The sequence below is a fragment of the Callithrix jacchus genome, chromosome 14 (genome assembly GCF_049354715.1).
Source record: "Callithrix jacchus isolate 240 chromosome 14, calJac240_pri, whole genome shotgun sequence".
Taxonomy (NCBI): Eukaryota; Metazoa; Chordata; class Mammalia; order Primates; family Cebidae; genus Callithrix; species Callithrix jacchus.
Window position 1 is genome coordinate 95,250,240 of NC_133515.1, and position 27,839 is coordinate 95,278,078.

A 27,839-nucleotide genomic window follows, 5' to 3' on the forward strand; every position below is an offset into this window, starting at 1 on the left:
CCATGATTTTTTTTAAATGTGGAAAGTTTTAAAAATATTTAAAAATTGTTGTAAGATTATAATGTTCTCTAGGCTAAGTATTTTCCCACAGTCACCTCGTTTTTCTCTTTTTAACTAGATCCCGTTTTGATTGACACTGACATGTACGTAGTAGCCATCCAGTGGAACCACATGGGCAGCGTATTAGCTGTGGCAGGCTTCCAGAAGGCAGCCACGCAGGACAAAGATGGCAACATTGTGCGGTTTTACACTCCGTTTGGTGAGGTAAATACATTCAAATTGGATCTTCTTTCTTTCTATTTAAATGTGCAGTGAGTAGTAAGGTAGGGGAAAAAAGAACATGGTGTAAACTTGTCATATTTTCTTTTAGGGACATTTTATCTTTGTAGTATAAATCTTTGTTGTATTTTATTATGGAATTTTATAATCTTATAATTATAAAATAAAAGTTACAATTTTATACATTCAGAAAACCAGAAGTTTGACATAAGGAATCACCATGCCGTGATCTGAATAGATGCCTCTTTTCATAGCCAGCTTTTCAATAGTATTTAGTTTAATATACTTGTTTCAGATGAGTTTTTCTTTGTTTTAATGTGATATTTTAAATGTATATAGATATTAAACATACATATCTATCTATCTTTCCTCCAAACTTCTAATACTTTTAATTTGTTGCAAACTAATAAATTATTTGAAGAAAATTTAGTAATTATTCTTGGGTGATGCTACATTAAAATACAAGGATTGTTTTCATAAATGTACATACAGATATTATCTTTCTCAGTAGTATTTTTTTTAAATTTTTTATTGCATTTTAGGTTTTGGGGTACATGTGCAGAACATGCAAGACAGTTGCATAAATACACACATGGCAGTGTGTTTTGCTTCCTTTCTCCCCTTCACCCACATTTGGCATTTCTCCCCAGGCTATCCCTCCCTACCTCCCCCTCCCACTGGCCCTCCCCTTTTCCCCCCAATAGACCCCAGTGTTTAGTACTCCCCTCCCAGTGTCCATGTGTTCTCATTTTTCATCACCCGCCTATGAGTGAGAATATGCGGTGTTTCATTTTCTGTTCTTGTGTCAGTTTGCTGAGAATGATGTTCTCCAGATTCATCCATGTCCCTACAAACGACAAAAACTCATCATTTCTGATTGCTGCATAATATTCCATGGTGTATATGTGCCACATTTTCCCAGTCCAGTCTATCATCGATGGGCATTTGGGTTGATTCCAGGTCTTTGCTATTGTAAACAGTGCTGCAATGAACATTCGTGTGCATGTGTCCTTATAGTAGAACGATTTATAGTCCTTTGGATATATACCCAGTAATGGGATTGCTGGGTCAAATGGAATTTCTATTTCTAAGGCCTTGAGGAATCGCCACACTGTCTTCCACAATGGTTGAACTAATTTACACACCCACCAACAGTGTAAAAGTGTTCCTTTTTCTCCACATCCTCTCCAGCATCTGTTGTCTCCAGATTTTTTAATGATCACCATTCTAACTGGCATGAGATAGTACCTCAATGTGGTTTTGATTTGCATCTCTCTGATGACCAGTGACGATGAGCATTTTTTCATCTGATTGTTGGCCTCATATATGTCTTCTTTCGTAAAGTGTCTGTTCATATCCTTTGCCCAATTTTGAATGGGCTTGTTTTTTTCCTGTAAATCTGTTTGAGTTCTTTGTAAATTCTGGATATCAGCCCTTTGTCAGATGGGTAAACTGCAAAAATTTTTTCCCATTCTGTTGGTTGCCAATTCACTCTAGTGACTGTTTCTTTTGCCGTGCAGAAACTGTGGAGTTTCATTAGGTCCCATTTGTCTATTTTGGCTTTTGTTGCCAATGCTTTTGGTGTTTTGTTCATGAAGTCCTTGCCAACTCCGATGTCCTGGATGGTTTGGCCAAGAATTTCTTCTAGGGTTTTTATGGTGCCAGGTCTTATGTTTAAGTCTTTAATCCATCTGGAGTTAATTTTAGTGTAAGGTGTCAGGAAGGGGTCCAGTTTCTGCTTTCTGCACATGGCTAGCCAGTTTTCCCAACACCATTTGTTAAACAGGGAATCCTTTCCCCCTTGCTTGTTTTTGTCAGGTTTATCAAAGATTGTATAGTTGTAGATATGTTGTGTTGCCTCCGGTGCCTCTGTTTTTTTCCATTGGTCTATATCTCTGTTTTGGTACCAGTACCATGCTGTTTTGATTACTGTAGCCTTGTAGTATAGTTTGAAATCCAGTAGTGTGATGCCTCCCGCTGTGTTCTTTTTGCTTAGAATTGACTTGGCTATGCGGGCTCTCTTTTGGTTCCATATGAAGTTCATGGTGGTTTTTTACAGTTCTGTGAAGAAAGTCAATGGTAGCTTGATGGGTATAGCGTTGATTCTGTAAATTACTTTGGGCAGTATAGCCATTTCACGATATTAATTCTTCCTAACCATGAACATGGAATGTTTCTCCATCTGTTTGTGTCCTCTCTTATTTCGTTGAGCAGTGGTTTGTAGTTTTCCTTGAAGAGGTCCCTTACGTTCCTTGTGAGTTGTATTCCAAGGTATTTTATTTTTTTTGTAGCAATTGTGAATGGTAGTTCGTTCTTGATTTGGTTTTCTTTAAGTCTGTTATTGGTGTAGAGGAAGGCTTGTGATTTTTGCACATTGATTTTATATCCGGAGACTTGGCTGAAGTTGCTTATCAGTTTCAGGAGTTTTTGGGCTGAGGCGATGGGGTCTTCTAGGTATACTATCATGTCGTCTGCAAATAGAGACAATTTGGCTTCCACCTTTCCTATTTGAATACCCTTTATTTCTTTTTCTTGCCTGATTGCTCTGGCTAGAACTTCCAGTACTATATTGAATAGGAGTGGTGAGAGAGGGCATCCTTGTCTAGTGCCAGATTTCAAAGGGAATGCTTCCAGTTTTTGCCCATTCAGTATGATATTGGCTGTTGGTTTGTCATAAATAGCTTTTATTACTTTGAGATACGTTCCATCGATACCGAGTTTATTGAGGGTTTTTAGCATAAAGGGCTGTTGAATTTTGTCAAATGCCTTCTCTGCATCAATTGAGATAATCATGTGGTTTTTGTTTTTGGTTCTGTTTATGTGGTGAATTACGTTTATAGACTTGCGTATGTTGAACCAGCCTTGCATCCCCAGGGTGAATCCTACTTGATCATGATGAATAAGTTTTTTGATTTGCTGTTGCAATCGGCTTGCCAATATTTTATTGAAGATTTTTGCATCTATGTTCATCATGGATATTGGCCTGAAGTTTTCTTTTCTTGTTGGGTCTCTGCCAGGTTTTGGTATCAGGATGATATTGGTCTCATAAAATGATTTGGGAAGGATTCCTTCTTTTTGGATTATTTGGAATAGTTTCAGAAGGAATGGTACCAGCTCCTCTTTGTGTGTCTGGTAGAATTCAGCTGGGAACCCGTCTGGACCTGGGCTTTTTTTGTGTGGTAGGCTCTTAATTGCTGCCTCGACTTCTGCCCTTGTTATTGGTCTATTCATAGTTTCAGCTTCCTCCTGGTTTAGGCTTGGGAGGACACAGGAGTCCAGGAATTTATCCATTTCTTCCAGGTTTACTAGTTTATGTGCATAGAGTTGTTTGTAATATTCTCTGATGATGGTTTGAATTTCTGTGGAATCGGTGGTGATTTCCCCTTTATCATTTTTTATTGCATCTATTTGGTTGTTCTCTCTTTTCTTTTTAATCAATCTGGCTAGTGGTCTGTCTATTTTGTTGATCTTTTCAAAAAACCAGCTCTTGGATTTATTGATTTTTTGAAGGGTTTTTCGTGTCTCTATCTCCTTCAGTTCAGCTCTGATCTTAGTTATTTCTTGTCTTCTGCTGGGTTTTGAGTTTTTTTTATCTTGCTCCTCTAGCTCTTTCAATTTTGATGATAGGGTGTCAATTTTGGATCTCTCCATTCTTCTTATATGAGCACTTATTGCTATATACTTTCCTCTAGAGACTGCTTTAAATGTGTCCCAGAGATTCTGGCATGTTGTGTCTTCGTTCTCATTGGTTTCGAAGAACTTCTTTATTTCTGCCTTCATTTCATTTTTTTATCCAGTCAACATTCAAGAGCCAGTTGTTCAGTTTCCATGAAGCTGTGCGGTTCTGGGTTGGTTTCTGAATTCTGAGTTCTAACTTGATTGCACTATGGTCTGAGAGGCTGTTTGTTATGATTTCAGTTGTTTTGCATTTGCTGAGCAGTGCTTTACTTCCAATTATGTGGTCAATTTTAGAGTAGGTGTGATGTGGTGCTGAGAAGAATGTATATTCTGTGGATTTGGGGTGGAGAGTTCTGTAAATGTCTATCATGTTTGCTTGCTCCAGGTCTGAGTTCAAGCCCTGGATATCCTTGTTGATTTCCTGTCTGGCTGATCTGTCTAATATTGACAGTGGAGTGTTAAAGTCGCCCACTATTATTGTGTGAGAGTCTAAGTCCTTTTGTAAGTCCTTAAGAACTTGCCTTATGTATCTGGGTGCTCCTGTATTGGGTCCATATATGTTTAGGATCGTTAGCTCTTCTTGTTGTATCGATCCTTTTACCATTATGTAATGGCCTTCTTTGTCTCTTTTGATCTTTGTTGCTTTAAAGTCTATTTTATCAGAGATGAGAATTGCAACTCCTGCTTTTTTTTTGCTTTCCATTAGCTTGGTAAATCTTCCTCCATCCCTTTATTTTGAGTCTTTGTGTATCCTTGCATGTGAGATGGATTTCCTGGATACAGCACACTGATGGGTTTTGGATTTTTATCCAATTTGCCAGTCTGTGTCTTTTGATTGGTGCATTTAGTCCATTTACATTTAGGGTTAATATTGTTATGTGTGAATTTGATACTGCCATTTTGATGCTAGCTGGCTGTTTTGCCCGTTAGTTGTTGTAGATTCTTCATTATGGTGATGCTCTTTAGCATTTAGTGTGATTTTGGAATGGCTGGTACTGGTTGTTCCTTTCTATGTGTAGTGCCTCTTTCAGGAGCTCTTGTAAAGCAGGCCTCGTGGTGACAAAATCTCTGAGTACTTGCTTGTTCGCAAAGGATTTTATTTTTCCTTCACTTATGAAGCTCAGTTTGGCTGGATATGAAATTCTGGGTTGAAAGTTCTTTTCTTTAAGGATGTTGAATATTGGCCCCCACTCTCTTCTGGCTTGTAGTGTTTCTGCCGAGAGATCTGCTGTGAGTCTGATGGGCTTTTCTTTGTGGGTGACCCGACCTTTCTATCTGGCTGCCCTTAGTATTTTCTCCTTTATTTCAACCTTGTTGAATCTGATGATTATGTGCCTTGGGGTTGCTCTTCTTGCGGAATATCTTTGTGGTGTTATCTGTATTTCCTGCATTTGAGTGTTGGCTTGTCTTGCTAGGTGGGGGAAATTTTCCTGGATAATGTCCTGAAGAGTATTTTCCAGCTTGGATTCATTCTCTTCATCACATTCTGGTACGCCTATCAAACGTAGGTTAGGTCCCTTCACATAGTCCTACATTTCTTGGAGACTTTGTTCGTTCCTTTTTGCGCTTTTTTCTCTGATCTTGGTTTCTCGTTTTATTTCATTGAGTTGATCTTCGACTTCTGATATTCTTTCTTCTGCTTGGTCAGTTCGGCTATTGAAACTTGTGCACGCTTCGCGAAGTTCTCGTATTGTGTTTTTCAGCTCCTTTAATTCATTCATATTCCTCTCTAAGTTATCCATTCTTGTTATCATTTCCTCGAATCTTTTTTCAAGGTTCTTAGTTTCTTTGCATTGATTTAAAACATGTTCTTTTAGCTCACAAAAGTTTCTCATTATCCACCTTCTGAAGTCTAATTCCGTCATTTTGTCACAGTCATTCTCTGTCCAGCTTTGTTCCCTTGCTGGTGAGGAGTTTTGGTCCTTTCTAGGAGGCGAGGTGTTCTGGTTTTGGGTGTTTTCCTCCTTTTTGTGCTGGTTTCTTCCCATCTTTGTGGATTTATCCACCTGTCGTCTGTGTAGTTGCTGCCTTTTTGATTGGGTCTCTGAGTAGACACCCAGATTGTTGATGATGGAGTATTTCTGTTACTTGGTTTTCCTTCTACCAGTCTAGCCCCTTCACTGTATGACTGCTGAGGTCCACTCCAGGCCCTGCTTGTCTGGGGTGCACCTATAGCAGCTGCGGAACAGTAAGGGATGCTACCAGTTTCTTTTTCTGCTATCTTTGTCCCAGGATGATGCCAAATGTCAGTCTTTTGGATATAGAGGGGTCAGGGAGCTGCTTGAGGAGACAGTCTGTACAATTGAGCTCAATTGCTGAGCTGTGAGCTGTGTTGTTCATTCAGAGCTGTTAGGCTGCTATGTTTAATTCTGCTGCAACAGAACTCATAAAAAAACCCTTTTTTTCTCAGATGCTCTGTCTGTGGGGGTTGGGGCTTTATTTTTGAGTGTTCGTTGTGCTGTCCTGCCCAGCTAGGAGGCAGTCTAGTCACTATTTGCCTGCCGAGTCTCCGCCCTGCTGGTGTGAGGTTCGCCCTGTTGCTGCAGGCTCTGCCCTTCTGCTGCGGTCTCCGCCCTGCTGCCATGGGGTACGCCCTGTGGTGGAGTCTCTCTGTTGTAGCGGGTTGCCTCGGCAATGGCAGGCTGCGTCAGCAATGGGTGTGTACCTCAGTAGGGGCGGTTTTCCTCGGTAATGGCGAACGCCCCTCCCCCACGGAGCTGCGCTCTCAGGGAACCTCTCCACTGGGAGCGTTTGGAATGCCGTTTTGTTTGTCCCACTGCGCTACCCCAAACGCTGTGTCCCTGGAATCTCCTGGGCTGGCTCACTGTCCAAGTCCCATTCAGTCTCAAGTTCAGCCCTCTCAAGTTTCAGGTTGCCGGTTCAACAGGGCACCCAGACCAGTGCGCTTTGTGCGGAGTGCTGTGGAGTGCTGCTACAGTGCAGGCCGCCGCCGCACCGGCTGCCGGCTGCACCAGCCAAAACCTCTGCCTGGCGTCCCGCATCTTTTTTATACCTAGGAATTTCCTCGTTCTGTGGGCAACAAAGATCCATCTCGAAATGCGGCCCTGACTCACCCTCTTTGCGCATTGACCGTGAGCTTCAATCCTGGATTGTTCTCACAGCGCCATCTTGAGTCCTCCCCGCTCTCAGTAGTATTTTTAATAAATTTAATTTTAAAAGATAATTTTCAGAAGTAGCATTGGAAAATGTCAAGTAGGGGAATTAACATATTGTGAATTTTAAAGAATTTAGAACGTGAGAGCTTATTAATAACTAAGCTTAATACATTTTGAATATCTTATTTTCTAACCCAGTACTATATTTTGTCCCTTTTGGATACCCTGTTGGTTTTTATAAATTCACCAGGTGGAGAATACAGCCATCTTTAACTACAAACCAGCCAGATGTGGCAGCAGCAAGGGAAGAAAACCAACTTTGAGTAAGCTTTCACTACATGCCAGGCACTGCGCAGGCATATTCTCATTGTAATCTCCTGTAATCTTTACAACAGCAGCATGACGTACTGCCTTTATTTCTGAAAATAAGTAAACCGTGTCTCAGAGGCTAAATAACTTCTCTACATCAAACGATGCTAGATATTTAGTGTTTTTTTTTTTTTTTTTGCCGCATAAAAGCCTGTACCAGTTGTTTTAATATTATTATTTTTATGTATTTTAATAGTTTCTGTTAGGATAAGAAATGATATCGTCTGGTGCTTTTGAATCAGTTATTTGAAACTTACCCAGTAGAATATACTGTAGGAAGTAGGTGCTCTCTGTACACAGTCAACCAACTATATTTCTGGTAGATGTAAAAGTGAAGCAAAAAAAGGCATAGTTTTCAAGGTTCCTAAATAATTAAAAATCTGCATTCTAATGATTTCTCTATTTAGAGCCTCCTTCTTAATTCATGTTCTTTACTGGTTATTTTTGTTGGTTGCCATTTCCTTATTTATCATAATGTTTTATTCCTTATTTATCATAATGTTTTATCTGCTTATTTTTGTTAGTTCAGGCTTCCCCAAGTAGAAAAACATGGGTTCTAAAATCTGTTTGTTTATCTTGCAAAACAATGTGTTAAGTGTTAAACTGAAAACTGTACCTGGGTTTTGGTCCAGCTGTAACTAAAAGTATCTAGCGTAATTCCTCAGGGCATAGTAGTCAGTATTTTTTCAGTGAGTGAATATATGGGGAATTTTTTTTGGGATCTATGTTACTGTTAAGGTAGGAAAGATAACTTGGGTGGAAGTTATCTAACAATTTAAACTTAAGAAAACCTCAGAGAAGAATATGCTTCTGAATTGTGAGGGCCAGGGACTCCTGATTTTTGCACTGTGGTTTTAGCCATGGTAGGAGATTGACAGAGTACAGGGTTTATAGTCAAGTTGACCTGGCATTGAATTCATTTCCCATAGTGTAGTTTGATGTAGAGAAGTTATTTAGCCTCTGAGACACGGTTTACTTATTTTCAGAAATAAAGGTAATACGTCATGCTGCTGTTGTAAAGATTACAGGAGATCACAATGAGGAGATGCCTGCGCAGTGCCTGGCATGTAGTGAAGGCTTACTCAAAGTTGGTTTGCTTTCCTTGCTGCTGCCACAACCTGGCTGGTTTGTAGTTAAAGATAGCTGTATTCTCCTCCTATGGATGAGTTGATCCCAAGAGTACTGTAGAGAGCTTGCTGGTTCCCCTTGAATTTTATACATGTAGCAAGACAGATAGGTCACACCCTCCTGGGTTAAAACTCTGGTTTTTTTTTTTCTTCCATTGGTTTTCTTGGCAAAATGTTGCTCAGTACATTTGTCTTACTCTGTTATGTGCTGCTATAACAGAATACCACAGACCACTTAGTTTATAATGAACAGAAACTTATTGGCTCACAGTTGTGGAGGACGAGAAGTCCAGTATTGAGCTGCTGACATCTGGTGAGGGCTTTCCTGTGCATCACTGCGTGGTGGAGGGAAGAAGGGCAAAGAGAGTGCAATAGAGAGACAAGAGGGGACTAAATTCCCCTTCTTATAATGGCAGTAGTCCCAGTCATGAGTGTCCTCATACCCTGATCACTGCATAAAGGTCCCATCTCTTAATATTGTCGAAATGGCAATTACATTTCAACATGAGTTCTGTAGGGGACAGACATTCAAACTATAATAACATTAAACTTGACCCAAGAGGATATCTACTTCAGAACAAGGGGTACCAGCCAAGTTCATTGAGATTTTTGAGATTATACTATTCTGTCAAATAAAAGGCATAGATTAAAAATGTTTGTTTGTTTTATAGCCACATTAAAAAAGTATTTGCTTTCATTTATTCCCTTGTTAATTCAGTCATAAAAAGTACTATCTTAGTATATGAAACAATTAATTTGAATATATATTTATTGAAGACACTTATTGAATATCAGTTTATCAAATAATCTATTAATGGAAAGGCAAATAAATGTGAATATGATGCAGCTAGTACAATTAAGGAGCTCATTCTCTATTTTCTGGAACCATGGAGCAGAGGAAGAAGGCAGGACTCATTGAGGAAGCAGGATTTGAGCTGTATCTTGATGGATGAACAGGAGTGCGCCAGAAGGACAAGGGCCAGTAAGGTTAGGGGAGCTGTGAAGAAAGGATTCAGGCAGAAGGGATAATGTATAGGCTGAAGCTGTGGCGGTACAGTAGTTCCTTCATGAGCCGGCACACAGCAGTTACGGCTAAATAGTGGGGTATTAAGCCACATAATATGGTTTTGGACTAGATGGGAAAAGGCATTGTATGCCATGCTAAAGAATGTGATGGTGGGGAGTTACTGATTTTTAAAAATTATTAAACTTTTAAAAGAGCAGGGTGGGTTATGATCAGATCTGTGTTCCAGAAAGATAATTGTGACAGAGACTGAATTGGGAGGGCAGAGGGTGAGAATCAGGAAATAGATGAAAGCTAAGAATTGAAGTCTGGAAATTATTACCACAGTTCGATCCATTAAAAAGGTAACTGTAGAGAGTGGAAAGGGGTAAAAGCAATAGGACTTGGTGACTAGTTGGTTGTGAGGAGACGAAAGAGAAAGACCAGACGTTATGATTGAATTTACTAATACAATATCTCACTGATTCTAAGAAATACAATGCTTTACAACTCTGAAATGAGGAGGCATCTTATAATCAAAGTTGCTATATTTTAATTAGCAATGTGTTTTCTTCCTTTCCTTAGTTGTACATAAAAATAAAAATGTCAGTCTATGTCATTTTAGATTTGATGAAATTTACCATTGAATTCTTTGGATATAGTTTGTAAATTTTTCTTACATGTATGTTTTTTATTATAAAAATTCAAAAAAAGTGATTTTAAAGTGAGTAGTAACTTTTCACAAAATAATGATTATACCACTTTTAATCTCTATGAAGTGATTGGTGGTAATTTGTATTTGAGTTAATTGTTATACTTTAGGTTAAAGATAAATTTTTTTCAGCAACTGGGTACTTTGAAAGTTCCTGGAAAGGAAATATCTGCACTATCTTGGGAAGGAGGTGGATTGAAAATTGCACTAGCTGTTGATTCCTTTATATATTTTGCAAACATTCGACCTAATTATAAGGTAAGTATTAAGAGCAGCTGTAAAATAAACAGTGTTTTTTTACTAAATAATTTTGCTATAGCTCAAAGTATATTCAAAGCTATCTCATTTTAGAAGCTAGCAGAAAGGAAGCCTTTTTGTGTGGAGACCTTAGAACTAGTAAACTTTTCTAGAATACTATATATAGTTAGTAAAATCACTCCATTAGTCAAGGTCTTCGCCAGAAACAGATGGTACACTCAAAGGAGTAATTGAAGGGAGATTGATAAAAGGCTTATTACAAAGACATGGGCGGGGTTAAAGGGAACAGCAAGGGATGATAAAAAGCAGCACCCAAAGATTAGAATCATTGAGAAGCTATCACCAGCCCTGGGCCTGATGGGGCAAGACAAGGGAGTAAGGCTCCTGGAACCCATAGGAGCTGTGGCTGTGCAAGAGGGGCTGCTCTGCAGGAGCCCAGAACCTGCCAATCGGCCCGGCAGAGGGGGATTTGGGGAATGAATCTTCCAGCTCACCTCTCCACTTGCTGGTGTTTTCTATTGGCTGAACCCAACTGGGAGCCAGATGACAAGGTAGCCCAGGTGATAGAGTTCATGGAAACTGGGCTCCAAGGCTCACAGGAGGCTAGAGGGGCAGATAATAGATTAGAAGGAAAAAATGAGAATAAGCAACATTAATATATAATCAGTATTTTATCTTGAATTTAACATGTGATCTAAAACAAGCTCTGAAATACAAGATTAATCTGGTAAACTATTTGTTATAAAAAATCTTATACATTTAATTTTTAAAGGTAAAGGACCTTAGAGAAATGACTGATTCTAGGACTAGGGCAGGAAAAATACAAGGTAAGCCTGGAATAGTTTATAGTCCCAGCAAGTAAGGAAGTTCTCGGGTAACAAAAGGATGGGGGAATGTCAAAAGGACATGGCTGAAATAGCCTCCCAATGGCCAAAGCTGGAGGACTTTGAAGAATAAACTAAATGATGTAGCATTTTATTGTGACCTAAATTATAAATGCCCAAGAGTTGTGGCTGATATAAATGGATTATTTGAAAAATAAATAAATGGGAGAGAAGAAGCAAATCTTCCTTACAGAATTATTCCAGTTTGCTTAGGTATTGCCTTCTCCAGGAGGTGGAACATAGCCCCTTGTTCCCTTGGCTTGAGTGTGGCTGCACTTAGTTTCCAAAGAGTAGGGTATGGAGAGGGGGAAAAAAATAAAGTAGCTTTATATTGGAGAAACTTGGCAATCATACCTTGGACAAGTGATAAAGGTTGATATCATCAGGAATGTCATGTGCATATCATATACTCCCTGATATGGCATGATAAAAAAGTACACTTCACTTCTGTGCTGGTCTTCCTGAAAACCTGCAGTCCAATCTAAGCATGAGAAAAATATTAGACAAACTCAAATCGAGGGACAATCTACAAAATGCCTGACCAGTACTCCTCAAAACTGTCCAGATCATTAAAAAACAAGGAGACTGAGAAATTGTCATACCCCAGAGGAGCCTAAGAAGACATGACTAAATCTAAGTATCCCAAATGGGATTCTGGAATAGTAAAAGGACATTCGGGAAAAGTGAATGGAATCTAAATAAAGTATGATGTTTACTTAATAGTAATAGTAATATAGTTAATAGTGATGTTGATTTCCTAGTTATGACAAATGTACCATGGTAATGTAAAATGTTAACAATAAGGGAAATGGATGAGGGGTATATGGGAACTCTGTGTTATCTTTGCCACTTTTCTGTACATCTAAAACTATTTTAAAGTAAAAAATTTATTATAGAAAGTAATCAGGGTATAAAAAGCTAAACATGGCTTAGCTTTTTATGTGTTTGGTAAACACAATCATAATATCAACACAATATTTTTTATTCAGAATTAAACGTAAGCATGTTAGGTGAGTTAGGGGAAAGCTGTAAGTGTGTAAGTTGCATAATCGATAGGTAATGGGATATGGAAATAAATACCAGAACAGTTGCAGTTAGAGGAGTTCTGCGCGGCCATTCCAGAGAGGAAGTTTGGCAGGGGGTTCTGCATTTTGTTTTTGTTTGTTTTATATAAGCCAGATAGGACTATTTGGCCATATACGATGTAACTATGTTACTCTGATTAAAAAATATATAAAAAATATGGATGGGGGTAAAAAGGCAAAGTGACTGTTTTTCAATTCCTACTTGGGGATCCAAGATTGAAACTTTGACAGGGATCATGCCACCTGTTGTCCCCTCTTCAGCAGCTATTATTGATTATCAAAACATTTTACCATTGAAGCTTAAATCTTACCAATTAAAATAAGGACGGTTAGGCCAGGCATGGTGGCTCATGCTTGTAATCCCAGCATTTTAGGAGGCCAAGGCGGGCAGATCATGAGATCAGGAGTTTGAGACCAGCCCGGCCAATGTGGTGAAACCCCATCTCTACCAAAAATACAAAAATTAGCGGGTATGGTGGTGCGTGCCTGTCGTCTCAGCTACTCAGGAGGCTGGGCAGAAGAATCACTGAACCTGGAAGACGGAGGTTGCAGTGAGCTGAGATTGTGCCACTGCACTCTTGCCTGGGTGACAGAGTGAGACTCTGTTTAAAAAAAAAAAATAATAATAATAATAAAATGAGGAAAGTTAGACAAACTAAATTTATATTTGCAATATATTCTTTGCTTTATACATATCTTTATTATTTTTAAATATTTTTTATTTTACTGAGCAAAAGATATTAAGCTGAAGATTGAGTCCTGTCTTCTATTTCTGAAGAATATATTTTGTCAGCAGTGATAAACCATATATCTGCAATATTTCTAGAGTAAATAATAAAATAGGATTTTCCTTCCCAATGCTGAATATTTCTTCTGGTTTTCTATCTCCTTCCCTTCCTTCCTTCCTTTCCTCCTAGTGGGGTTATTGCTTAAATACTGTAGTTTATGCGTATACCAAACCTGATCGTCCAGAGTACTGTGTTGTCTTCTGGGATACGAAGAACAATGAAAAGTATGTTAAGTATGTGAAGGGTCTCATTTCTATTACTACCTGTGGCGATTTCTGCATTTTGGCTACAAAAGCTGATGAAAATCATCCTCAGGTAGGTGTTTCTTGATATTTTAAGATATAGATGGGTTAACTGCTTGGCAAAACGGGTTATAGTTATCTACCTTCTTAAGCATGGCCTCTACACTGGCAAGTACAGCAAAACAGTGGGTCTGTTGGCCCTATCGGTCTAGACCAATTTTAGAAAACTCCATGACTCCATTGATGCTGCATCCCTGATTTTTTTTTCTTCAAGCAGCTAATCACATGGCAGTATATATTAACTGGTTCAATACTGAAGCTTTTTGTCTCTGAAATATATTTACAATATCATAATCTTTTTTTCAGGCTGAAATTTTATAAGTAAAAAGGAATACCCAGATATCTACTCTGCATAAATGCTGAAGAAATTATGAATGAACACTTAAAACAGTTTGGGCAGCTTTTGACATTGAGAAATCTAATTTTATTTTGAGTGAATTGCTTTAAAAATTAATATAGTATAACAAATAATACAAATATGTCTTTTCAAAAAGTATACTGACAACTTAAGTATTTGCAGAAGTATGCAGATATTTCTGAGAAGGACTACCCATGGAAAAGTATAGAGTTTTTTGTTAAAGGTGACTCTTTGAACAGCCACGTTTGGTGGTATTCACTCTGAAACTTGCTAAAACAACAGTAAAGACATTTTTTAAGAAGTCATAAGCCCATAGAGACCAGAAAGGGAAAGGAAATGACAGCAAAATTTCGTAGATTAGAGAGTAGGTGAATTAGTGGTAATTACCTTAGCAGACCTAAGAAAGCTGAATCATAAACCATTCAGGGAGAAAACAGAGGCAACTGGTTTACATCATGGAATCCCAAGAACCACAGGACTTGGGGGTACCTGGTGGAAGAAAGAAACAAACATAAAAGCAATTTGGAAGTACCAGTGATTATGCATAAAAGAGAAAACTTTTTTTAAAAAGCCTAGGAAGAAGGAGATCCCACTCCCCTATACTGAGTCCATAGGCAGCTGCCCTTCCGCCACCTACGACTGGGGTTTACTCTCCAGAGAGGATCAAAGAGTCGCTGCACTGAAGAGCATCAAGCAGAGCTGAGAGTGGGGGATTTCTGCTGAAAATAGGACAATTAATGTTTAAAGTTTACTACTCAACGTTACGCCAGTCTTCTTTTCCCACTTGGTTCCCAGAACACTGGCAGCCAAGCATTGAGCTTTGAGGTGGGAGTTTGGAAGTCTTCTCAGGAGAATTCCACCTGTTCAAGAGAAAAGCCCTCTAAAGATACTGAGATTGGGAGCCCCCAAGGAAGTAGCCCTGCCCATCACCTTGCAGTAAAGACGCCAGTCAGTGTCAGTGAGGCTCACTTATAGACAACTCTGTTCCAAACAGCTTTCAGTGTCTGACTCTTAAATATAAGCAGTTAGACACGGTTGCCAGACATTTGAGAAAGGCATCTAAACACAAGCAGAAAAGAACTTGGAAGAAGCAGAGAGACTATGCAGGAAGGACACTTCTAAAAAACATTATTTCGAAAGAACCATCAATATCGCCTTCAGAGAGTTAAGAGATACTACATCCAAAAATAAGAAAAGGGTACTATAGAAGAGGAAGTTTTTAAAAATGAAAAATATGATGACCACAATGAAAACTGGCTGGAGGATTAGAAGATAAAATGAAGGAAAACACCTGTAAAGCGAAGCAGGACAAGGAAATGGAAATAGCGGTGAAAAGATAAAATTAAATTACTAGTAAGGGAAGCTTAGCATTTCTATCTTTCTTTTTTTTTTTTTTAAAGACAGAGTCTTGCTCTGTCGCCAGGCACCAGGCTGGAGTGCAGTGGCGTGATCTTGGCTCACTGCAGTCTCCACCTCCCGGGTTCATGCAATTCTTCTGCCTCAGCCTCTCGAGTAGCTGGGACTACAGGCGCGTGCCACCACGCCTAGCTAATTTTTGTGTTTTTTAGTAGAGATGGAATTTCACCATGTTGGCCAGGATGGTCTCGATCTCTTGACCTTGTGATCCACCTGCCTCCAGCCTCCCAATATGCTGGGATTACAGGTGTGAGCCACTGCACCCAGCCAGCATTTCAATAATATTTCTAAAAAGAATGAACAGGCAAAAATATAGGGGAATAAATATGAAAAAAAATTCAGGAAAAGTTTCCTTGAAGGTCTGGATTGGAAGTGCCTAGCTCATTGAATAAAAATATTTCCACATCAAGAAACGTCATTGTGGAATTTCAGAACATTGGGGAGAAAACAGTTTTACAAGTTTTAGAGAGGAAAAATAGATTTCATAACATCAGGGATCATAAGTGGTATTCTATTTGTCAACAGCAGTGCTTTGGAAAATTGCCTCAAAATTTGGAGGGAAAATGGTTTTCCATTTAGAATTCCATAGCTTAAGTCAACTACTAATTAGATATGGGGGTATTCCAGCACTTTGGGAGGCCAAGATGTGCAGATCACCTGAGGTCAGGAGTTTGAGACTAGCCTGGCCAACATTGCAAAACTCTGTCTCTGCTAAAAATACAAAAATTAGCCAGGTGTGGTGGCGGGTGCTTGTAATCCCAGCTACTTGGAAGGCTGAGGCAGGAGAATCACTTGAACCCTGGAGGCAGAGGTTGCAGTGAGCTGAGATGCGCCACTGCACTCCAGCCTGGGTGACAGAGCAAGACTCTGTCTCAGTAAATAAATATATAAATAAGAGGGTAAGAAAACACATTATTACATGTGTAAGTCACTAAAAATTTCCCTTCCAAGCTTCCCTATTTTAGGAAGTAACTTCACGAAATAGTCTAACAAAATGAGGAAAAAACCAAGAAAGCAGAATAAACAGGAGAGTGGGACACCAATGGGGAAGAGCGTACCAGCTGACCGTGACGCGGTATGTCCAGTGAGTCAGATGAGAGAACGTCAGAAGACTCCAAGAGAACTTCAAGGGGATGACATTAATAGACTACGTGATATATTTGAGCCCTTGCAGCAAGATACACATAATTCAAGGATAATTGGGGATTTGTGTTAGTAATAAGCCCATAGATGACTAAGCAGAGAGAAAAAATACAATTATCAACTACAGAGAAAGCAGAATATGCTTGAAAAGAAAATAAATCATGATATACTTGATGGCTGAATTGTGAATAGCATTTATATAGTCAAAATGATGTAATCATCCTTTTTTTAAAATTAAAAACCTTTTAATTGAAGTATAATAAACATACTCAACCCTAAATTCTGTTCTGACAAAATTGTATTAAAAACAGAAAGAGAAACGGATGGAAATGTGCCCCTGTGTGGTAGGGGTGGGTGGGCAAAATGAAGGAGAGAAAGCTAAGCACTTGTCATTTGTAGAGGGAGACAATAGCTAATACACTAAGTTGAAATAAAACAAGTAGCAGTATAAGCATGTTATTTAGATTTATGGAAGTAATAGCAAAAGGATTGGTTAAAGGGAGCAGGAATGGGAACTTAGGGGGAACTGCTATTTTTTAGTAAGAAGCCTTGTGGTTCTATTTGATTTTTGAAACTACTAGCATGTATAACTATGTAGAATAGTATTCTTAGTGCAAGATACAGAAACAGTAAGAAAAATGAAGTGATCACTTTAGAACAATGTGATGTAAAATGTGCATTGTGCTTATGTTCCTAATATTGATCATTGATGATTATTCGTATATAAGCCATTTTCATTAGGTTGGATCATGTCTTTTTTTAATTAACTGAATTTTTTTGAATTTCTCATGTCATTTATATACTGCTTCAAAGGAGGAGAACGAGATGGAGACTTTTGGTGCAACGGTAACAAATGAAATTAGCTCTTACATAGCTGATCATAGGAAAAAAATGACTTTTGATGTTATAGCTCATCAGAAACTTTAGAAAGATGAGGGGACTTCAGAAGGTTCATGGAAAAATGGAATTAGGAGATAAAAATAAAAATAGAAACTTTATTTTTCAACGTAAGCTCCATCAAGAACAAGACATTTTTGTAAGCAATGATACCAGACATTTAGTCCATCCCTAAAGAACCGAGGGCCTTAGGAATTTAACCATATCAACGCATTTACACTCTTAACTAAGGAAAAATGGGTACCCTTTAAGGAATTTTTAAGATTAGGAAACAAAAGGAAAGCTGGAGCCAAATCAGGACTGTAAAGTAGATGCCTAATGAATGTAAGAGTTGAAACTCTTACAAAATTGCCTTTGTTTGATGACTGGAATGAGCAGGAGCATTGTCATGGTGGAGAGAGACTCTGGCGAAGTTTTCCCAGGCATTTTTCTACTAAAGCTTTGGCTAACTTTCTCAAGACCTTCTCATAATAAGTGGATGTTATTGTCCTTTGGCCCTCCAGAAAGTCAACAAACAAAATGCTTTGAGCATCCCCCAAAACTGTCGCCGTGACATTTGCTCTTGCCAGTCTGCTTTTGCTTTTTGACTGGACCACTTCCACCACTTGGTAACCATTGCTTTGATTGTGCTTTGCATTCAGGATCATACAGGTAAAGCCATGTTTCATCTCCTGTGTGGTTTTTGAAGAAATGCCTCAGGTTCTTGATTACCCCGTTTGAAATTTCCGTTGACTGCTCTGCTTCTGTGTGCAGCTGATCTGGGTGCAATGGATTTGACCCCCATTGAGTGGAAAGTTGGCTTAACTTAAAATTTTCAGTCAGAATTGTCTGAGTTGAACCAGTTGAGATGTGTATGGTGTTAACTATTGTTTCTGCCTTTAATTGTTAGTCGTTTTCAATTAGGGCAGAAACAAGATGAGGTTAACTTTTTCCTTGCAAATTGAAATGGATGGCTTGCTCTTGCAGGTTTCATCTTTCCTTTGTCTTGTTCCTTCTTAAAGTGAGTTGTCTGTTTGTAAACTGCTGATTTCTTTGGGGCATTGTCTCCATAAACTTTTCATAAAGCATTGATGATTTCACCATTCTTCCCCCAAACTGCACCATAAATTTGATGTTTTTTCTTGCTTTAATTTTAGCAGAATTAGTATCGCTTTGACAGGGCTTTTTGTTCAAACTGCTACCATCTCCTTCTTAGTGCTTCAAACTAGATCTTGTTTAGACATCTTTTAACAAGTTAGTACACATTTATTTTGATGCAAAAAATTTTAAATCCATTCATAATTTTTTCATAATACACATTTTCCATAAACTTCTTGAAGACCCCTTGTATAAATGATGAAAAGAAACCAGAGTACTGTGTTTCTTGTGTCTTCTTAAAAACCACAGTGTTCCCCATTACACTGAGAAACCAACCTTGGTTTAGTATTAATTTATCTTTCTTTACATTTAATGCTGTCAATTGACTTTCTTTTTGTCTGCTATTTTTGTACCTAACAATTTCATCAGTTGTTTTTTAGTTAGCAATACTTGAAAAAGAGATAAACATGATATATATTAAGCATATTTCCTTTATTATTTGTAATCAGGAGTTCTGATACTTTTTGTTTTATTTGTTCGCAGTTTGTGCTAGTTCTTTGTAATTCTATTGGTACACCCTTGGATCCCAAATACGTTGATATTGGTAAGAAAATATTATTATTTATTTCTTTTCCAATCAGGTTTTATTAGTAACACGAATTTAAAAACCTAACATTGGTATTTTTAATTAGAATGGTGTTTTATAAAAGGAGGATGACGATTCTTCCTTCTTTGTCAGATGCAGAACTACTTTTTATCTGCTACCGTGGTAGAATTCTTAATACCCCATTTTACTCCGAAAAGCATCCTGGTTAAGGCAATGAGTTATAAAGTTACTGTATCTAAAATCCACTGTAATTTCACAACTGCTATAGTACCATCATTTGCTTTAAATGGGAAATATAATTGTGTAGGAATAGGTATGCAGTGTAATGATTAGTATGTAGTAAACTGGGGATTATAGTAAGAATTTTCTATTAAACCACTTTTATTATTAATAAACTGCTTGTAAATACCTCTCTTCCATAAAAACACTTTAGCTGCTTGTAAAAGTGAGTTTGCCCTTTCCAGATTTTTCTAATGAAATTAGTATTAATAAGGACAGTTAAAAAAATTCCTGACTTTTTGTTTTCAAATGACATTTGTTACTTTAGATTTACCATTCCCTGTGCCCAATAACTATGAAAGTAACCCATTAAAAATTCCAAATCTTATTCTAAGTAGATTATTAAAAATTATTAACAAGTATTTTGTTGCCATTTCGCTGTAACTTCTAAAAGTAATGATTTTCTTTTAATGTGTATGGTAGTATATTGGATATAGTATTGCAAAAATTATTAAATCTAAGAAATTAAAAACCCATTGCATGGTTTGCTGACCCTGACAACCTGAGAACTAGTCCCTTTTTTTTCAGATTGGACATTTAGTCTAAGGGATTAAATATTAATGTCTGTTGCCTTTGAGTGTTTGCATTTTGCTAAGCTCTTTGGGTGATGAAAGCAAATATGAGAAATAATGACCTCAAAGACTTTATGCTCTATGGCTTAGGGTCTTGGTAACTTACTCCCTTAAATATATTGACACATTTCGACTTCATGTCTTACATTTATTGCTACATAGGTATGTTTATATGTTTTATATGTGTATATGTTTATATGCACATGTACATAACATTAGTGTTCCTTGTTAAAAAGCTTAGCTTAGAATTACTATAAACTCTCATCACATAAATATCTCGTTTATTAGAAGCATAACAGTCTTTAAGAGGTAAATTTTGTCAGTCTTCAGATGATATGCTTTTTCTTTTAATATGTGACGTTAACATAGAATCATAATGGTGATAGGGTTAATCTCGAAGTAATTTTTATCACAAGTAGACTGTTTTTAAAAACAAAGCTAAATGCAAATCCTTCCTCTTCATAAAATGGCAAATACTCGAGGGCATGATTATTTGTATTTTAGAGTCTCAAAAAAATATTTTTTGTAGTCTCACTGGCTGAGATTTTAACAAACAGTTCTTTCATTGGCCTGCAGCGAACACAGCCAAAGACTCAACATTTTTGTTTCACACATATCCTGTAAAATTCCTTCTTAAAGTTTCTGTGTCAAATTTTTATGAGGACTGGAGACTAAAACAAAAAAATGTATATGAGTGATACTGTTCTAGAATTTATTATTTTTGTTTTGCTACCTACTCTTTCTCTTTACAATTTCTGTAGAAACTTTAAAAAAGAACTTTATAGATTATTATGGAAGTGGAGTTTATGGGACTCTGTTGCACTCTACACGTGAGTTAGGTATCCTTTTCTGGTGCTCTTTTGTTGAGTACTCATAATACCTTTGGTGTACTTCCATCCAAAATACTTCTTACCCTGCACTGTGCTTAATTTTCTTATCTGTCTTCTCCACTAGACTTTGAGCTTCTTAAAGATTTATGTCAAATTAACTTCTGTATCCCCATGACGTAACACTGCTTGGCCTGTAATAAATGTTTATTGAATGCATGGAAATTATTTATTTTCTACCATGTAAAAAATCATGATTCATTTATTGAGCAAACTATCAATGAATATATACTGTTTCAGGTACTGTACTGGTCACTGGGAATAATAAATTATGACATTTCCCTTGGGATTTCTAAACAAATAATTGAAACCTAGTTCATCCACTGAACAGTGATTTATTTCTTCCCTACTGCGTACTCGGTATTGCTCTAGGTGCCAGGTGAATGGATATTGGTGCATAAGGATGTCAGGAACACCTTTCTACTTACAGAAGGTTTCATTTGAGCTGAGTTTTAAAAGATAAGTATTTCTTTAGGTGATATTTTAAGGAAAGAAAATGGCATTTGCAGAGGAATGAAGGCATGGAAAGTAGCCCAGTTTGCCTGTGCTGCAGCCATTTTAGTGGGAGCAGCTTTCTAATGATGGTATCTAACATGTGCACTTGGCTTTCCATATATTCCAGAGACAGTTAATTTGATGAAAACATTTCAGTGAAATTTCAGTTTACCAGCACTTGAAAGGGCTGTGAAATGAAGTGAATGGGAAAGTGGGTGAACATTACAGATGTAGGCATTTATTTCAGGCCTTAGCATTGAAATATTACAAGCAGGTTTTATTTATATGTGAATTCCAAGATTGTTTTAAATTATTTTACATCCTGGCTTGGCTAGTAATGACTGCCTATTAGCATTACAAAGTTTGGTTAATAAAAGCATAATTATATTCTTAAAAATTTTTTTTCCCAAGCCATGTACAGTGGCTCATACCTGTAATCTCAGCACTTTGGAAGGCTGAGGTGCATAGATTACCTGAGGTCAGAAGTTTGAGACCAGCCTGGCCAAAATGGCAAAACCCCACTTCTACTAAAAACACAAAAATTAGCTGGGCATGGTGGCATGCATCTGTAATCCCAGCTACTCGGGAGGCTGAGGTAGGAGAATTGCTTGAACCCAGGAGGCAGAGGTTGCAGTGAGCCAAGATTGTGCCACTGCACTCCAGCCAGGGTAACACAGCGAGACTCCGACTCAAAAAACATAAAAATTCCAATAACCTTTCTTTGTTTTTTTATTTCTATTTTTTTTCTTTTGAATATTGAATAATTGAAAAGGGCATAGAGGGCTTTCATCTTGGCTGTGTTCTTTTCCTAAAACATTCTAGCTATTAAAATTTTGTTTTGCTTTTCCTAGAAACTTAGTCTGGATGGAATGAATTTTAATAAAGATCCAGCAAAATATATATAGATAGGATTATCTACCCATACGAATTTGCTGAAATTACCACCTTACTGATTCAGAAGAACATATTTTTCAGATGTATTTGTCTTTTTTGTAGGAACTGAGAATTTATATATGGTTTTATTGTAAAAACCTATGTAGATGATGAAAGTAAAAATAATAGCAACCATGTCTAATCTTCTTAATCCTTAGAGGGTCAGTCTGCTCTAGTAGTTAAGAGCAGTTTCTGGAGCCAGATTACCAGATTTGTCCAGCTCTACTACTTTCTAGCTGTGTGATATGGGCAAATTCACATGCCTCAGTGTCTGTATCTGCTAAATTGGGATCATAATGACTACCTCATAGGGCAGTTGTGAGTTAATATATGTTATATATTTAGAACACTGTCATATATTTTAAAAATTTTGATAAATACTGTCTTTTAAATTGTTACTAAGCATTTACTCTGTGCCAGGCACTGTGCTATGCTTTCTATTTGTTATCGCTCTTAAACTTTCAAATAGCTCTGTAGGGTTGGCAGTGTTAGTGTCCTCAACTTACAGTAAGTAAACTGAGGTTCACAGAGAACAAATAATTTATTCAAGGCCACGGAATTAGCAGGTGCCTGTTATTTGAATCCAAGAAGTCTGACTCTTACCTTGAACCCCTAACATTATAATTCTGAAGCAATCAGGCTAATGATAAAGTCTTGTGAGTATTTGGGATCTATCAAAAAGAAAGGAACATGAGTGTAATTTATAATTGTAGATAAACATTGGTTGGAAGAATATTTTATATACTTAGGAAAAGATAATATTTTATTAGAAAGCAGTTAAAGTCTACCTATGTAACAAACCTGCATGTTCTGCACAGGTACCCCAGAACTTAAAGCATAATAATAAAAAAGCAGTTAAGGTTTGCAGACTTGCTTCAAATCACATTAAGGGTGTAATAGTTACCAGCATTAGAGTATCTGTGGTGGAATTTACTAAACATTTAACATTTATCTTAAGATTTAGTGAAGACCAGGTTAGGGAAAGAAGAGCGAAGCCTGAGCTGGCAGGAGTGCACCCTGGAGGCTTTGCTGTCATTCTCCATGCCTGGCTTGCTGCGAAGTGTTCCTTCCAAGAAAGGCTTTGAGCTCCCTCCGGAGGTTGATAATAGTACACATTTTGAATGAAAAAATCTTGATGGTTACAGTGAAAAAAGTAAAAACAAAAATTGCTCAGTTGGACTGAGTTATTTAGCATATAAACATGATTGAATTTGAATCCCTGAGTTGTTAGCACACTCAATGAACATCATACCATCAGACTAGTTTCTAATTCTTCGTTAGTTTCTAAGTCTCTTATTGCTTCAAATTTCCTCTGTCTGCACTCTGGCAAGAACTCTATAAATGGTATCTCCTAATAACGTTATTTCTTTATTCTGGCCATATTAATGATTACATTGCTAGTATTTATAATAGAAAAATTAAGTTGTACACTGTTTTGATTGTTCATGAATTTAGAAAACAGTAGTATAACCTGCTTATGAAGGAGTTTTTTGCTTTTATGTATTTTGTATGAATGTTTAATTTTATGTTGTTTATTCTTAGTTTTTTGACCTTGGGCAAGTTGTTTTACTTTTTTAAACCTCTGTTTATTTATCCATAAGATGGATTCGATGAGACTCTCTACTTCATAAAAGGCTATACAGTATACAGTAGGAGCTCAATTAAATGTTCTCTAAGAAATGGGACAGATAAAAATAATTATTTGTTTAGGAGAATATATTTTCAATGCATATTAGAAATAATAAAAAGTATTTGTTTAGAAGAACATATTATTTAAGAAGAGACTTGGGAGATTTTTCGTTTCTAAATTAGAGTAGAAATGTAAGATGTGAGATGAGAAGAAAGGATAAAAGCCTGAACTAAGTAATAATTGGTAGTGAACATGGGAAGGAGAAGAAGTGGGATTTTGTTTTTCCATTTTTCAATTAATGTATGTTTGGGTTCTTTCTACTTTTGATTATGATAAATAATGTTGTTATTAACATCAGCATTGGAGTTTTTGTGTGGACATGTTTTTATTTCTCTTGGGTATATACCTAGGAGTGGAATTGCTGAGGCATATGGTAACTCTATATTTAACATTTTGAGGAGTTGCTGAAATGTTTTCCAAAGTGGACACACCATATTATATTCCCAGATTTCTCCAAATCCTTGTCAACACTTGTTATTGTCTGACTGTTTGATTCTAGCCATCCTAGTGGGGGTAAGGTGGCATCTCATTGTGGTTTTGATTTGCACTTCCCTGATGACTAAAGATATTGACCATCTTTTTCATGTGCTTATTTGCCATTTGTGTATCTTCATTGTAGAAATGTCTATTCATATCCATTGCTCATTTTTAAATTGGGCTATTAGTCATTATTATTGAGTTGTAAGAGTTCTTTATATTTTCTAGATACAATTTTTTTTCCGATACATGATTTGTAAATATTTTATCCTGTTCTATGGGTTGTTTTTTTACTTTCTTGATAGTGTCCTTTGAATCACAAATGTTTTTAATTTTGATGAAGTCCAACTTACCTAATTTTTCTTTTGTCATTTGTGTTTTTGGTGTCATATCTAATAAGCCAATTATTGCCTGACCTAAGGTCACAAAGATGTACTCCCAAGTTTTCTTTCAAGTGTTTATGGTTTTAGCCCTTGAATTTGAGTCTTTGATCCATTTTCAGTTAGTATTTTTGTGTGATTTTACAAGCTTTTGATTCTTTCGTGATTTCAGAGAGTTATTTGAAATGTGGGTATTTCGAGACTACATGGGGGTATATTGTCTATAAAATGAGGGTTGAATTCAGTGATTACTAAAGTCCTTTGCAGCACAAACATTCTGTGATTCTGTGTAACTGCAAATTATCTTAATGCTATTTTTAACAGTACCACTATTTGTTGCAATGACCAAAACCCATGTGATAGCAGCCTCGAAAGAAGCATTTTATACTTGGCAATATCATGTGGCAAAGAAGCTCACGGCAGTGGAAATTAATCAGATCACACGGTCTCGAAAAGAAGGAAGAGAAAGGTATGTCCTTTGATACATACTTTTTAGTAACTCAACCATATCACATTTAAGTCAGATATAGTAATCGTAAATTGTCGTGCTTGGTAACTGTAAAGTGTCTTGATTAGTAGAAAGGCTTTTTTCAATTAATTTATCTTTAAAATTATCTTTTTTCAATTAATTTATTTTTAAATATCTGTTTAAATTTATTAAAATTAAAGAGAGGTAGTATGGTGTAATTTAAAAATCCCTTAGAGATAAAGATTGCGAGGCTGTGTTTTTATTAGGAAGTGGCTGTCCTCACTCACCCTTCCCACTAGATTAGGGTTAATATGCTATACTAAAATATGATTATTCACCTGAGAGCCAAGGATCTAAGACTTTATTCCTATACCTTAGTGGTGTAAGTCTTCCCAACAGGGTCGGTGTGATTCTAATATCAGTGACTAGAAGAAAGGCAGGCCTTTAGACACACATATGGAAGAAATCTTTAGGTGGGGTGGACTGAGGACTCAGCTGCTTCTTCTTGCCCTGGATTCCAAGGAGTCTGGAGTTGGAAATAACTTTACCTCTAGTAAGTGGGGTAAAAAGGGCTCTGCCATATAGAGAGGTTAGGAGCCAGAATAGAGGATTCCTCCCAGTAAGTCTCAAAGTTATGCTAAGTTATATTGTCTCCATTACTGATACCCCATGTTTGCTGTTCTTCTGTTGTTACTCTAAGCCTGTAAGTAAAGCATTTTGTTGAATGTTTTAACCTAAGGATTCTTAATGGGGACATGGCCTGTGTTGGCAGAAGTGAGTGGTAGAGTCATGACAGAAATACTAGGTTACTTTTTCAAGTCATCATCCTCCCTCACACCCTTGAGATCTTAATGCAGACTCCCCTTGCCTGCCCTTTAAGATTCACTCATATACTAAGATAGGACATGGATCCCCAGTAAAAGTATTTTGGGCATGTGAATTCATGTAGAGCCAGGAAAAAACATGTGAATTCATGTGGAGGCAGGAAAAATGTTATATCTTGTGTTCTCAGTGGTGCTGGAAGACCAAATGTAAAGAGTCTTTGGCCTCTTTGAGGACAGCATGTGGTAGTTCTCATGCTAGTAGAACTTACCATGGCAGCAATAATAAGCAGAGGCCTGCAATCTTGTGGGAGAAGGTAGACCTTAGGACAAAGTTGGGGCAAAAAGTTTAGCCTCTCCAGAGTGTCTTCTTGTAGCTGCTTAAGAGATTCTGACTGTTGTTTAAATCAAGAAGGCAGCATTTCCTTATCTTTCTATCTGGAATATGTGTACTAGTTTGAATAACTTTGGGCAGGTTCCCCCCTAGAACTCGGTTTCCTTATCTCTAAAGTACAGTTGATGACGGTGATAACAGCTAACATTTATTGGGTACTTCTTATGTACCAGACACTTTCATAAATCTAATCAGTGCTCTTTATTCTTGTTTTGCAAAGAAGAAACAGACACATGGGCTGTTTGCCAGAGGTTACCAGTGAAAGCTAACTAATGTATACACATAAACATACAGTGTGAAATAATAGACACTGGAGACTCAGAAGGGTGGGAAGGAAGTGGGGAGTAAGAAACGAGAAATTAATGCGTACACTTGGGTCATGGTTGCACTAAAAGTGCAGATGTCACTACTGCTCAATATATCCATGTAACAGAACTGTACTTTTGTAATTCTTAAATTTATTTAAAAAATAGTGCACTTTGGGAGGCCAAGGCAGGTAAATCACGAGGTCAAGAGATCGAGACCATTCTGGTCAACATGGTGAAACCCCGTCTCTACTAAAAATACAAAAAATTAGCCAGGCATGGTGGCACGTGCCTGTAATCCCAGCTACTCAGGAGGCTGAGGCAGGAGAATTGCCTGAACCTGGGAGGCGGAGGTTGTGGTGAGCCGAGATTGTGCCATTGCACTCCAGCCTGGGTAACAAGAGTGAAACTCCATCTCAAAAAAAAAAAAAAAAAGTAATACAGGGACAGGTACTAGAGAGATAGTGGATGTCCAAAAGTGATACCTCTTCCCAATACAGGAAAGGGCAGGAAAGACTTCTTTACTTTAGAGCAGAAGTTCCATTAATTAAAACCTCCTAAATCCACTTGTTTTACTTTTATTAAACACACGATAGAAGAGAAATTACAGAGAAACAACAGAGAAAGTTAGTGAATTAGATGTTGCTCTTCACTGATGTTTAGATGGAGAGTAAGGTAAAATATCTCTCTGGGCTTAAAGAAATTCATCGGGAACATATGATTCGATGTTCAGATATGTTTTTGGTTCAGCTTTCAGGAACATATCATTCATGTAACTAGTAAATACCTAGTAGATAGTTTTTATCTTCATTAAGATTTAACTGTGTTGAGAACTCTAAAATAATCAGAATTTTATATTAAATAACAGTATTAGTTGATGTCATCCAATTATGAAATAGTATAAACTATACTGAAATTTTCCTTGAAATTCTGATCTTTGTAGAATTTATCATGTTGACGATACCCCTTCTGGATCAATGGATGGTGTGCTTGATTACAGTAAGGCCATTCAAGTAGGTGATTTTAATTTTTTCAGAA

At 37.2% G+C, this 27,839-nt stretch overlaps 1 protein-coding gene across 6 annotated transcripts in view; it reads left to right on the forward strand.

The window, feature by feature from the left end:
* WDR35 (WD repeat domain 35) overlaps positions 1 to 27,839 on the forward strand; it is a 72,959-nt gene that overhangs the window by 17,810 nt on the left and 27,310 nt on the right. For 2 of the 6 annotated variants that reach the window (XM_035273137.3, XM_035273138.3), the window contains 7 exons: positions 119 to 264; positions 10,417 to 10,542; positions 13,429 to 13,614; positions 17,332 to 17,364; positions 19,036 to 19,096; positions 25,137 to 25,281; positions 27,745 to 27,814. In XM_035273137.3, the coding sequence (XP_035129028.3) occupies positions 119 to 264; positions 10,417 to 10,542; positions 13,429 to 13,614; positions 17,332 to 17,364; positions 19,036 to 19,096; positions 25,137 to 25,281; positions 27,745 to 27,814 (767 nt within the window). The remainder of the gene's footprint in view (positions 1 to 118; positions 265 to 10,416; positions 10,543 to 13,428; positions 13,615 to 17,331; positions 17,365 to 19,035; positions 19,097 to 25,136; positions 25,282 to 27,744; positions 27,815 to 27,839) is intronic. The other 4 variants (XM_035273139.3, XM_035273140.3, XM_078348445.1 and 1 more) reach the window with 2 other exon arrangements.